Genomic DNA, 14,327 nt, shown 5'->3' on the forward strand with positions numbered 1-14,327 from the left:
ATGCGCTCTCCTGCCCGCTTCCGCTCCAAATGATCGAAAGCCACAGTCGGGAAATGTTGCTTGAGGTGAAGTGTGGAAGCTCAGATACCCATTTACCTGTTCCATTGTTTAGGTTTTGCAGATCTGCCCCAAGGATATGCGAGCAGATATCTGTGTGCATCTCAACCGCAAGGTGTTCAAGGAGCACCCTGCGTTCCGGCTGGCCAGCGACGGGTGCCTGCGTGCCCTGGCCATGGAGTTCCAGACCGTGCACTGCGCCCCCGGAGACCTGATCTACCATGCTGGCGAAAGTGTCGACAGCCTGTGCTTTGTCGTGTCGGGATCCCTGGAGGTGATTCAGGACGATGAAGTTGTTGCTATTTTGGGTAGGTCTCTGTCCTCTTCAGACATCCCTCGACTGGCATGGGAAATGAGCTTGTGGAGCAGCTTCGTGCTGTGCCGTTATGATCTGCCTACAGCACACAGCCATCATGTGTGTTTCACTGGGGCTGTGTTCTGGCTAAAGGGAGCTTCTGGGAAAGGCAGGGAGCTGCAACCTTTTGGGGCAGAGGAGCCAAACACAGTGAAATCTCTGAGTGGTTGATGGGCAGAGAGCCAATCAAAAGAATTAAACTCACGTTTAATCAATTTCAACATAGCTTACTTCAGTGTAGAAGTCCAAGTATGGAATAATGGAGATGAGACAAAGGCAGAGGGAAGACAGAGAGAGGAAAAGAGGAAACGAAACACTTTTTTGTCTTGCTCACTCTCTCCCTATTTGGGAACAGGGCAGGGTGAGTGACAGTTGCAAAGCTCCCCATCTACACATTATAGGGACTTGTCAAAGGTGTTATTTTGGATTCAGATTTTAAAGAGAAAGTCCAGATTTAGCTGGAAGGGAAGAGGTGGTAAACAGGAATGGATTTTCTAAGTTCCCTTGGGGTTGAGGTTGAGGGAAGGGGAAGGGGGCCGTGGAGGGACATAAGTTTAGTTGGGGAGATTTCTGGGAAGAAAAATAACGTGCATACTTTGAAGGCAGAGGTGCTTGTGAATGGGTTGTTGAGGGCTAGAGGGAGGAAGCCACTTCCTGAAATTGAGTGTTTCCTTCCCCTCACCAGGGATGAGAAAGGGACTGTACAGATTCTGCACTGCTGCCGAGATCCTTGTGCTGTCACACCATGCTTTAACAGCCTCGATGGGGGCCAGTAGCAGGAGCAACATTAAGCAGTTAAGCAAGTCTCACTTGCTGGGAGCACTGCTTCAAAGCTCTTAAGCAGACCGTGACCCAGGACTTCCTTTTTGATAGTCTTCTCCTGCTGTTTGACACGGAGTAGACTGTAAAACTATAAACTCTAAGCTAGGCTCGTTGTGGGAAGGGAACCTAACTCTATTGTACTCGCCCAAGCACTTAGTACAGTGCTCTGCACACAATAAGCACTCAATAAATATGATTGATAGGTGATGTAGGTTTAACTACTCTAAGAGCAGGATTAGTCTTCTGCAGTAGCCTCAGGTCTCACAGCCATTAAGGAGGGTGGACACACCCACAGCTTGGCAGCTTGGTATGGAGCTGGATTCCCTGGGGTCACTATCCTGTCTTGCAGTTGCCAAAAGCACACTGCCTTCTTTATTCAGTTTTCTGTTTCTTCATCCGTGCTAAATTGGACATAGAATTTGACAATAACTCTAAATTTTATGTTCCTGATGAAACCCTTTGATTTCACATAGGGTTTTGCTGAATCTTCAAAATGATTCATAATCCCTTGCATGATGTTTATATATATGGGCTTCTAGAACTCAGTCATCTGCATTTTGCAATTCCTCAAAGACTTTTCATGATGGCAAAAGACAGTTGACATGAAAGGTCAAGGGCAAAAAGTTGAGCCTCAGGGCCTCACATGCTTTTTCCTTGCTCTACACAGAGGCATTATGGGGGAGGACAATACAGTACAGCACCAAGGAGAACACCTGGATCAAAGAGAAGCCTGGGTCATTTGCTTTGCTTTCCACTAGCAGGAGTTCTGAGTAAAGGAAGAATAACTGTAAAGCGAACACTGTTTTGCAGAGTAAGAGAGGGGTGGGCCCAGACCCCAAAAAGCAAGTAGAAAACGTTAGTGTAAAGAAAAGGATCATTGCATTGTGATATTCCTATGGTCTGTATATGTTCTGACAGCTATGAATGTCTACCTGAAGGGCAGCATAGCCCAGATAAGTAAAATGGATAGAAAATCTCCTCCTCCCTGAATCTTCTCCCTATGCCTCCTGTTCCCCAATCTCCTTTTCAGAAATAGACCTTTTTCTTTCCTTCCCTTGTATTTCTTTCTCTTTGTATCCCTGTTTTCTTTCCATCAGAGGTAATCTCAGAAAATGAAGACATTTGGTAGGAGTGGAAGGGTAGGGTAAGTCATGGGAGAACCTAAAACAAGATCATCAAGAGGTGTCTCTTCATATTTCTCTTTCAAGCAAGCATCTCTCCTTTGCTAAGATGTCATCTTCTGAGGCCAGAGAGAGCAGGGTTAGAGTAGCTTAAGCAAGAAAAATGCTGAACTCTGAAGAACTTTAAACTATGTCTTCTATGTCATTTTTGTGTTTATGTCATTTAATCTTTCCTTTTGTGTCTGTTGCCAAAACTTTCTCCACCTTATTCTTAGATTGTGAGCCCCTGGAGGGCCAGGGACTGTGTCGAATTGTCACCTGGGCATTTGTTCCAATGTCAACCATATCATTGAGTTCTTTCTGCATGCAGAGCACTGTACTAGATGCTTGGGAGAGTACAATACAGTGGGAGAGTACAGTTCCCTGTCCACTAGGAACTTGCAGTCTAGAGGAAAAGACAGTAAAATGAATTATGGATGAAATGTATATATATATATATGCACTGTGGGCTGAGGATAAGGTGAATAAAGACTACAAATCCAGTGCCAAGGAGAGGGAATAGAGGAAACGAGGAGTGTTGGGGAAGGCCAGTTGGAGGAGATGTGATTTTGATGTGGGGAGAGTATAAGTGTTCATGTATACATGTATATGTATATTATCTAGGCCCTTTGCTACTTAACTCTTGCACCCTGCCTTCGGACCAGTGCCAGGCCCAACACCTGGAGGTGGGTTTATGACAGGCTAATGGTGATTAGAAGTTAAGTGTTGTTTTTTTAATTTTAAAAATCCCAAAACGTTCCTTGAGCAGACTATGAGCTGACTCAGCAGAGGCCATAAATTTTAATGTGAAAAGTCATTTGTTGGTGGTCTGCCAGCCCTCTCTGGGATTTCAACCAAATCTGTATGCTCTTGGGATCTGTAGTCCTTGGTCTTAGAGCTTACACAGTAGAAGCTACCCCTGCTTCTTTTGCTCACCTCCAAACCACAAATCTAGAAGGTCAGATACCTCTTATCCTAGAGTAGTTTCTAAAACTTCCAGACTTCCGTGGGCAGAACTACTGGGGTTTAGGCAGCCATCTAAACCTCCAGCGCCTTGGGCATTGGCTTCCACCACTCTAATAGTTGTTTCCAGAGAGATTGAACTACTATATTATGGAAACCTTGTGAGGTTGGGAGCCCAGTCTTCCTTGAACAGTCCAAAAAAAACCACACAAAACAAGCAAAAAAACCCCACTTACATCTGCACTTCCAAACTCCCTTTCACACATCCAGTGAAACAAATATATGTATACTCACAGTTGCAGCTTGGCCTAATGGAAAGAACCCAGAACTAGAAGTCAGAAGACCTGAGTTCTAATACCAGCTCCCCAATTTGCCTGTTACATGGCCTTGGGAAAACCACTAATATCTCTGTACCTCAGTTTTCTCAACTTTAAAATGAGGAGCCCTACGTGGTGTTTGTAGGGTGGGGACTGAGTCTAACCTGCTTGTGTTGTGGCAACTCACAACATATAGTAAGTAGCATATAGTAAGTGCTTAACAAATGCCACGACTTCTTGTTGTTATTAGTAGGAGTATCATTATTATTATTATTTACTTCTGTGTACTTCCCTACCCATGCCATACATGGCCACTTGTCAGCTGTGTGACTTTGGGCAAGTCACTTCACTTCTCGGTGCCTCAGTTACCTCATCTGTAAAATGGGGATGAAGACTGTGAGCCCCACGGGGGACAACCTGATTCCCCTGTGTCTACCCCCAGCGCTTAGAACAGTGCTCGGCACATAGTAAGCGCTTAACAAATACCAACATTATTATTATTATACATGCAGATGTTATTTCAGTTACGGTGAATGAAAAAAGCCACTTAAGAATATTTTAAAAAATATAAATTTTATCTCTAGTGTCTGTATTGCCCCCTTCTCTTATTGATTTCAGCAACTGTTTTGAAAAGCTTGATTCATGTCAAGTTGCTGAAGAAATCGACTGCATTGATACCTGACTCTAAACCTTAATGTTTAATCAGTTGTTCTCATCACCGAGAGTACTAAGAGTCACGTCATGAATGTGATTGAATAAGAACTTATATCTTGCTTCTGAGACAAATTGTAGATTTCCTTCAGATAAGTTGTCAGCCTTGCTTTTAAAAGTCAAATGAATAAAATAACCTGGCAAGACATATTTCTCCAAGGAGCTCAAAGTACTTGTTCAGCAGCCGTTAACCAATCTGGACAGGAGTTAAGAAAAGAGTCTATCTCCCCTTGATCCTGTTCCTGTCTTTTGATTCTTTTTTCTTGTTGCTTTCTCTGTTAAGTTATATTGTCCAAAGACAGTCTGAAATAGCAAGTCGAACAATGTGGTGGTTGCCTTCCTAGTCATACATCCTAATGGTTAGGGATGTACCTCCTACCATCCTGTACAGCTCCTTCTGCATCCTTGACTGTCTCTCTTTCTCTAACCAGTTGTAAATCTATTGTTTGTGAATTTATCCAAACCTCTCTTGAACCTGCCAATGTTTCCAGCCTACACTGTGATAACAAATTCCCTGAATCTGCCCTCTGCAGAGTGAAATGTTTCCTTTTATTTATTTTGACCATACCCTCGTCAAGCTCTAATAGTTGACCCCATTTTTTGGAATTGTGGGATTTGTTGAACAACCATTCTGCTTTCAAATTGTCCATGACTTTCATAATTTTGTAGTCTTCAAATATGTCTCCTTTCATCCTTCGTCTTTTCAGCCTAAAGAATCCTCATCTTCTCTGTCCTCTTTGGAAAGTTACAGTATCCCTGTCTTTGGTCTGGTGGCTCTATTTGCATTTGTGTGACCCCTCTGACTCCAGATTAGACCCATATTATCTCTGATCCTGAAAGTTCACTGATTGCTAATCCTTAGGTCTGGGGTATCCCAGAGCATCCCAGACCAGGCTAGATAAAGTCCTCAAAACAGTGGTCCCAATTGAACCATCTTCCTGATGTCCTCAGGACTCCCCACATTCAAATCTTACCTAGATTCCTAGACTACTTTCCTTCTAACACTTAGGAACCCCAACCTCAGCACTCTGGTTATATATATATATATATATATATACGTATATATATATATATATCTGTTCAATTCATTAAGTTCGACTGCTAGTTATAAATATTTTTGTTTATCTCCATCATTACTGGTCAGGAATTGTGTTACTTCATTATTGTGTACTTCCCAAGCACCTAGTTCAGTGCATTCAATAGTAATTGCCAGAGCTTGACTTTTCCTAAGGACTTTTCCTAAGGCAGGACTTTTCCTAAGGAGACAGTATCTGCTCTAGAATTGTGACATTTTATTGATAGTAATTATACTTTATATATTTCCAAGGGACTTCAAGTATAAAATCTTAAGCTCTTTTCAGAAGTAAACTAAATAATGCTCCTGTAGGCTAGATAAAGGGATATAAAAGTTATTCACCCCAACTAATGTAACACAGTCACTTCCAGAGAAGAGCTCTGCAGATGTTATTTCAATGACATTGAGGAGTTTTAAATGGTAGTTTCCATTATTGGAGTGAAGAACATTCTTTGTAATTGAAACTGCCATGCCCCACATGAGCTCTCAATTTATTCTAATTGCTTGTGATAATGAGAAAAAGGATGATGGCAGTTTGGCATTCAGGGGAAAACTGAGGCAGAGCTGGGAAGGGGAGATGAGGAACAGATCTTAGGGGTGAGATGAAGGATAGGAGTTGGGCAGGGGGAGACCATTGTTTAAATATATAAATGCTTCAGTGTTCCCCATCCTAAATCTTATTCCCTTGGTCTGCCCTGTGGTAAGTACTGTTAATTTCCAAAATTAACTGTTAACTGTTAATTTCCAAAATTTCGTTTGCATACCTTATTAGTAGTATGAAAGAGTAATAAGACTCTTTTGGCTTGATTTCCATCAATTTGCTGAAAATAAAGGGGAGGCAGCTATTCTGCCCCGCCTTGTCTAGATATTTGCTCTGAGAGAGGCTTTCTTCAGGAAGGAACAATTTATCTCAGTGTTTTTCATTAGTTGACCAGACAGAGATGGATAAGGGTTTTTCATCATTGTGTTTGAGGTACAATCTATTTCTCTTTGCCCTTACCTTCAAAATGTGCATTTATGTGGCCATCTTGCAGCAATTTATGCTTCTCTAAAGCACCTATTGTTTTGCATTTTTCCTACTTACATTTTTTTATTATATATTGGGTTTTTTGTGTTTCCTTCCTTGTGATAGTTATTGGAGTTTAACATAGGTCCCTTAATACTTTGTGGGCCAAGGAATGTGTCTTGTGCTTCTGTTGGATTTCTCTAAACAGTTGTTACCATGCGTTTGCACCCAGTAGAATCTCCATGAATGATATTGCTACTGCTAAAGAATCCACAAAGGTGAACATACCTACTTATCCTTTGAATTCTAAGATGACACTTCAAATTAGACAAAGCACAGATGAAAACTCTCCCCTGTTATACTATTGGGTTTGTCATTCTGGGTACTGTTTTCAATTTTATTTCCTAGTGTTCTGATCTTCTGTGTGAAAAGCACACTTCCCTTGATTGCTGAGATAGACCCAACTGTTGTCTATTCCCCAACACTTAGATGTAACACTTGCTGTCTGAAGCTGTGCTTTGCCCAACTGCTTAATACAGTGCTCTGCACATAGCTCTCAGTGAATACCATTGATGATGATGACCATATCCTTAATGGGGTTCTTCTGGCAGCATTCCCGCCTACTTTCCATTTACCTTACTCAGCGCCCCTATCTAAAGTGTTTGGGGGATCCGGTGTCATTCATTCTCACAGTTCTCACCCAGTAAATCTGGGTGAGGGGGAGTATAGATTCTATCCTAGACTATCTCAAAACCTTTCTGTGAATCTCATAGCTCATTTAGATGTGAAATCCTGAAGAATCAGAAACATAAACCGACTCCAATCAATTGTAATATTTGAGGGCTTACTGTGTGAGGAGAACTGTACTAAATGCTTGGGAGAGTCCAATACAGCAGAGTTAGCAAACATTCCTTGCCCACAATAAGCATCCAGAATAGAGGACTTCAGCATCCCGGTTCCTTGTCCGCACCCTCCGGTGGCTGTATAGAAGAAGAATAGGTTGCACAGTATTGGACTCTGATGGTGAGGGTGACAAGTACCTGTTGAGACGTATCATAGTATCGCAGGAGATATGGTCATCATGGCAGTGTTATGAAGCTACTTTTTATTGGACTCCTGTAGAGGTAAGGACTCCACGGATCCCAGAAAAAAACCCGAGTAGGAACAGGTGAGAAGAGAAACTCGTTCCCATGTTTGTCCTCACCCCAAGCTTTCCAGAGTTCATGTCTCGACTGAGCCTCTGCTGGGAGCACAACAAGAATCAGCACCCCAGTCCAGAAGGCACAAACCCCAGGGAAAACCCAGTGACAGCTTCTCTTCTCTGCCCATCTGCACCAGTTGCTGCTTTTCTGCACCCTCAGTTCTGGCCCTGATGATTATCTCTCTGTGTGAGGTATGGGGCACTGGGGATGAAGAGGTCTGGGGGAGAGTGGTGCTTGAGAGGTGAATCCCAAAACCACAGGTTTAAAAAAGTGTAAATCCCTGCTCAAATAACTCATTGCCAAGATATATTTCAGGATTGAAAATGCACCTGAAGAGGGTTTAAAATTAATCCCAGGTCTCTTGTGTCACTGTCATCACTTTGTTCAGAAAGCAAAGGGTTAAAGTGAGAGCATCCCTTTTTTAAAAAATGAATACATTTCATTGGAGTTTCTAATTGCATCAAAACCTTCAACTCAAGGAAGCCAAAGAAGGAAGTTGCATGGAGGAGGTTGGATCTGCAGTGCCAGGGAGAGTTGTCCAAGATGAGTAATGAAAGGTTCACTGCAGAGACGTTGCTTGTGGGGTTTGTGAGTAGGTGTTTAGTGACACATTTCTAATATATAGATGACTGTTTGGGATTGTTTACCGTGACTCCAGGGACAGATTCACATTGCGTGGAATACTTATTTACTCAGATGCCATAATGAATGGGAAGGAGGTGTCTCAAAATGCACCAGAATTGAGTTTGAGTATTTTCCAAGTTTTTCTGTCAGATGCAATTAGATCCTTTTTTAAAGAAATCTCATGTTACGCCCATAAATGTCTTAGCATATTACAATTCACTTCCATGGGAAATTAAGTGGCGCATTTGCTTTTGGTAGAAATATTCTTTCTGATTTAATTTTATATCATGGTAAATTTAAAGAATATCAAGAGGAGTATTGTCATATTATTCCCAAGAAATTCCTCTGGCTTTTCCATTTACAAATAAGCACATCATTCAATTTAGGCTGTGAATTGTTTTCCCAATGCATAAGGAGATCCCAAATAAGAAATGCTTACCGACTCCTCTGCCGCCCGCCTGCTATCTCTCCTCGACTCTGCCGACCTCCTCCTCCACCATACCGCGCCCACTCACCGACTCGGTCACACCCTCGATCTCGTCATCTCCTACCGCTGCACTATCTCCTCCCTCACCAACTCTGAAATCCCTCTCTCTGACCATAACCTTCTCACCTGCCTCATCTCTCACACTCCCTCCCCCTACAAATCTTCGCTACTGCCCCACAGAGACCTCCGCTCTCTCGATCCCATCCGTCTTTCCATTAGCATCTCTCCTCACCTTGCCGCCCTGTCCTCTCTTCCCACTCTCGACGAGCAGGTCTCCGCTCTCAACTCCACCCTCTCTACTCATCTCGACTCTCTCGCCCCCCTTTCCCTCCGCCGCTCTCGCTCCACTAACCCACAGCCCTGGATCACCTCCTCCGTCCGCCTCCTACGCTCCTATGCTCGAGCTGCTGAGCGCTGCTGGTGAAAGTCCAAGCACCAAGCCGACCTCACACACTTCAAATTTATCCTTTCCTGCCTTAACTCTGCCCTCTCCTCCGCCAGGCAAAGCTTCTTCTCCTCTCTCATCGACACCCATGCCCGTCACCCCCGCCGATTGTTCCGGACCTTTAACTCTCTCCTTAGGCCCCCTGTTCCTCCCCCTCCCCCATCTCTCACCCCCAATGATCTGGCCACCTATTTCCTCACGAAAATCAACACGATCAGGTCTGAGCTCCCCAAAGTCACCCCTCCGCCTCTCCCCTCCCCCCCCACCAACCCCCTCCCCTACTTTCCCATCCTTCCCTGCAGTATCCTCAGAGGAGATCTCCTCCCTCCTCGCAAGTGCCACCCCCTCCACCTGCGCCTCGGACCCCATTCCCTCTCACCTTCTTAAAACCATCGCCCCTGCCCTCCTCCCTTCCTTAACTTCTATTTTTAACCACTCAATCTCCAAGGGCTCCTTCCCCTCTGCCTTCAAACATGCCCACGTCTCCCCCATCCTAAAAAAACCCACTCTTGACCCCACTTCCCCCTCCAGTTATCGTCCTATCTCCCTACTACCCTTCCTTTCCAAAATCTTAGAACGAGTCGTCTACAATCGATGCCTAGAATTCCTTAACTCCCATTCTCTCCTAGACCCCCTCCAATCTGGCTTCCGTCCCCTCCACTCTACCGAGACTGCTCTCTCTAAGGTCACCCGTGACCTCCTTCTTGCCAAATCCAATGGCTCCTACTCCATTCTGATCCTCCTTGACCTCTCTGCTGCTTTTGACACTGTCGACCATCCCCCCTCCTCCATACCTTATCTCACCTTGGCTTCACGGACTCTGTCCTCTCCTGGTTCTCCTCTTACCTCTCTGGCCGATCATTCTCGGTCTCCTACGCTGGAGCCTCCTCCCCCTCCCATCCTTTAACTGTTGGAGTTCCTCAAGGGTCAGTTCTTGGCCCTCTTCTGTTCTCCATTTACACTCACTCCCTCGGTGAACTCATCCGCTCTCACGGCTTTGACTACCATCTCTACGCAGATGACACGCAGATCTACATCTCCGCCCCGTCCTCTCCCCCTCCCTTCAGGCTCACATCTCCTCCTGCCTCCGGGACGTCTCCACCTGGATGTCGGCCCGCCACCTAAAACTCAACATGAGCGAGACTGAGCTCCTCATCTTCCCTCCCAAACCCGGTCCTCTCCCTGACTTCTCTATCACCGTGGATGGCACGACCGTCCTTCCCGTCCCGCAGGCCCGCAATCTCGTGTCATCCTTGACTCGTCCCTCTCGTTCACCCCACACATCCTATCCGTTACCGAGACCTGCCGGTTTCACCTCTACAATATCGCCAAGATCCGCCCTTTCCTCTCCACCCAAACGGCTACCTTACTATTACGGGCTCTCGTTATATCCCGGCTAGACTACTGTGTCAGCTTTCTCTCTGACCTCCCTTCCTCCTCTCTCGCCCCGCTCCGGTCTATTCTTCACTCTGCTGCCCGGCTCATCTTCCCACAGAAACGATCTGGGCATGTCACTCCCCTTCTTAAACAACTCCAGTGGTTGCCTATCGACCTCCGCTCCAAACGAAAACTCCTCACTTTAGGCTTCAAGGCTCTCCATCACCTTGCCCCTTCCTACCTCTCCTCCCTTCTCTCTTTCTACCGCCCACCCCGCACGCTCCGCTTCTCTGCCGCCCACCTCCTCACCGTCCCTCGGTCTCGCCTATCCCGCCGTCGACCCCTGGGTCACGTCCTCCCGCGGTCCTGGAACGCCCTCCCTCCTCACCTCCGCCAAGATAAGTATCAACAGCATCTACTGATCACCTCCCATTTGCAGAACTCTCCTAGATGCTTAAGTAACATGAGAGAAAGAATGGATGTGATTCCGGCATTAAGAATCTTAAATAATACAGAAGGCATATGTTAGCGTGGATCAGTGGAAAGAGCACGGGCTTGGGAGTCAGAGGTCAAGGGGTTCTAATCCCGGCTCCGCCGCTTGTCAGCTGTGTGACTTTGGGCAAAGTCACTTAACTTCTCTGTGCCTCAGTTACCTCATCTGTAAAATGGGGATTAAAACTGTGAGCCCCAAGTGGGACAACCTGATCACCTTGTATCCCCCCAGCGCTTAGAACAGTGCTTTGCCCATAGTAAGCACTTATCAAATACCATCATCATCATCATGTTGATTAATATACAATAGTTAACAGTGAGAGAACAGACCTAAGTAATGAATATGGTGAATAAATTAATCTGGAGTGCTCTGCTGTGGTCGTTGGTGAGAAGACCTTTGCTGGGAAAGTTGAGGATTTAATCAGGAAATTCCCCCCAGGAAGAGGTTATTTTTAAGAAGGGACTTGAAAGAAGAGAGGGACATGGTTTGGTGAATCTGGCGTGGGAGAGGAACAGCTGTAATATGTAGTTGGAGTTCAAGTGAGAAGTCAAGTGATCCCCCAAGCATCCTTTGAGTTACAGAATCCCAGGCTGGCTGAGCCTTTGGTCTGAACCAGAATATATTTGTGTTAACAAACCCAAAGTAGCTGTGGCTCAACCTGGCCCCTGTTCTTGAACTTCTCTTGTAGCTCCACCATTCACCAAGGAGATAACTTGCTCATCTGTGACATAGCCATGCTGCTATAGGAATGGCATTCTCTTCTCCATATGTGTGCCCCTCCCATGGTGTGCATGCCTTCCTCACTAGATGCATAAGCTCCTGTTGGGTGGAGGTTCTCCCCTCCTCCTCCCCCTTTCCCGAGCTTGTGCATCTCCTTGGCAAGTGAAACACTCACTAATTTTGCTGTTTGTCTGTGTGACTCTGCTGCCCCAAACAAATATTTATCTAATTTCAGTTGACTGTGAAGGATTCTACCACCTTCCCTAATAACCTGTTCTAAAGTTTGACATTTCTCACAGACAATAATTTTACCTTCTTGCTGCTACATTTGCCAAAGAACAGTATTTAATATGTCCTGCTGTCTTTAAAAGGGAAAATATTTTCTTTGCAAATCGGGTTTTAGTCATGCTTATGATGTATATGTATATATTGGCTAGAAATTTTTAGGCAAAAAGCCCACCCTGTCTAGTAACTACAGCTTTTGAACAGTTTCTTATTGACATCTTATACTTATTGACCTTTATTTAGGTAAAGGAGATGTCTTTGGAGATGTATTTTGGAAAGAAACCACTCTTGCCCAGTCCTGTGCTAATGTGAGGGCTTTGACATACTGTGACCTGCATGTGATTAAGAGAGATGCCTTGCAGAAAGTCCTGGAGTTCTACACGGCCTTTTCTCACTCATTCTCCAGAAACCTTATTCTCACTTACAACTTACGGAAAAGGGTAAGTGATTTATTCTTGTTCCTATTTTCGTGGATACAGTCCCTTGGAGTTTACGTCATCTACTCTAGAAGATACCTTCTGTCTTTCAAAGGTGGGGATTTGGGCTTTTCACCAATTTTGTTTGTCCTCTGATCTATGAGGATTAAGCTGAAAGTAAAGAAAAAAATATGTAGGTTGTGTTGATTTTGATGGTTATCTTTGGGGATATAGTGGCCATGATTTTTGTTTCTTATGTGACTATTGAAGTAGTTTAATCTTCTGTGCTATCATTCTGGAAGAAAACTAAAAGTATGGAGTTCTTAGTTGGTCTTTAAAATGGTGAAAAATTGAACACCCCTGGCTTTTATCATGCAGACTTGGTTAGCTCATTGCTTGTTCTTTTTCAAGGGCAAACTGAATAATATAAAGTGGTTTTAGCTATTTTAGATTTGTAATGCCATTAGGAGATGGGTAATGCAATTTGAAAGATTAGGAAATGATTAAAACAGGTATGAAGGGAATGAGGTTTGATTTTTTTCTAGAAATTCTTTGAACATCCACAAACCCTTATGCTTTTGAAAACGATTAACAATACATGAACTGGACTACTTTTCATCTGAGATAATTTCCTAGGATCCCAAATAAATCATATGAATTGCCCCATTGATCTTCACGAGGATTAATCTGTTTGTCTTGTATCTATTTGATTTTCTCCTTTGGTTCCTTCTGTGTTTCATACTTTACCTGCTTTATGAAATGAATCCAAGGTAATTCTGGGACAGTATGTAAATGGAAAGGATGTTAAATTTGTTAATGTTTGATTCTTGTTTTAAGGTTATAGTGCAGGCATTCCTCCTTAAACAAGTTGTTTTATAGCCCAGTGGTTATGAAAAAAAATTGGTTGTGTTAACCATTGTTTCAGTGGGAAATAAGGTTTTCAGAGAAGATAATTTGGAAATAATTGAAATAGGACACAGCTTCTGCCACACTGGATGAAACTCAAGAAGTCTGTGGGAAGCATATAGCTTTGCTTTAAGTAGTCTTCCTTTTCTGGCACTTTCTATGACCCCTTATTGGACGTTCCTTTGCACCCCAAGTAATCACTTTAATGGGTTAGTACTTTGAACACCAGACAGTGGCTCGTTTTGGGCAGGGGATGAGTGTTATATTTTACTCGCCAAAGAGCCTAGTACGATGCTCTGCAGACAGTAAGTGCTCAATAAATACGATTGACTGAGTTGCAGCGTGATACACTGTATAATGCTGAAGAGCAGTGTGGTCAGGCAATCTTGTGATTCTAATTGAAGCAATCTTGGGAACGAATTTCTGTGCAGAGCTGCATCATGTTATAGCCAATTCATGCTGTGTTATAGTAACTGTGTTCTCCTATTCTTTGGTCAGAAAGACCTGGTATAATACTGATGTACAGACACCATTATAACAGGCCTCCTAACCTCCTAGCATTTAACAGGCCATGTCTTCATGATAGTACAGAGGAAATTGTTGTGAAAAAAGAATCTTATTTTCCTTTATCAAAGTCCAAGGGTCAGGTACTTAAGGATTGATTGAAAGGTGCAACTTGGCCTAGTGGAAAGAGAACAGGACTGGGAGCCAGGAGACCTGGGTTCTAATCCTGCCTTTGCCATCTGCCTGCAGTGTGACCTTGGGCAAGTCACTTAATTTCTCTGTGCCTCAGTTTCCTCATCTGCCAAATGGGGGTTAAATATCTGTCTCCCTCCCCAATGTGGGACAGGGACTGTTTCTGACCAGATTGTCTTGTATCTACTCCAATGCTTAGGATAGTAGATG

The 14,327-nt window shown here is 44.0% G+C and overlaps 1 protein-coding gene across 2 annotated transcripts in view; it reads left to right on the forward strand.

Annotated features, from left to right (window-relative positions):
• Positions 1-14,327, forward strand: part of KCNH1 (potassium voltage-gated channel subfamily H member 1) — a 257,772-nt gene that overhangs the window by 145,149 nt on the left and 98,296 nt on the right. For both annotated transcript variants that reach the window (XM_039914813.1, XM_039914812.1), the window contains 2 exons: positions 113-365; positions 12,343-12,539. In XM_039914813.1, coding sequence (XP_039770747.1) covers positions 113-365; positions 12,343-12,539 — 450 coding nt within the window. The remainder of the gene's footprint in view (positions 1-112; positions 366-12,342; positions 12,540-14,327) is intronic.

Source organism: Ornithorhynchus anatinus, chromosome 19 (genome assembly GCF_004115215.2).
Source record: "Ornithorhynchus anatinus isolate Pmale09 chromosome 19, mOrnAna1.pri.v4, whole genome shotgun sequence".
In the NCBI taxonomy this organism is placed as follows: domain Eukaryota; kingdom Metazoa; phylum Chordata; class Mammalia; order Monotremata; family Ornithorhynchidae; genus Ornithorhynchus; species Ornithorhynchus anatinus.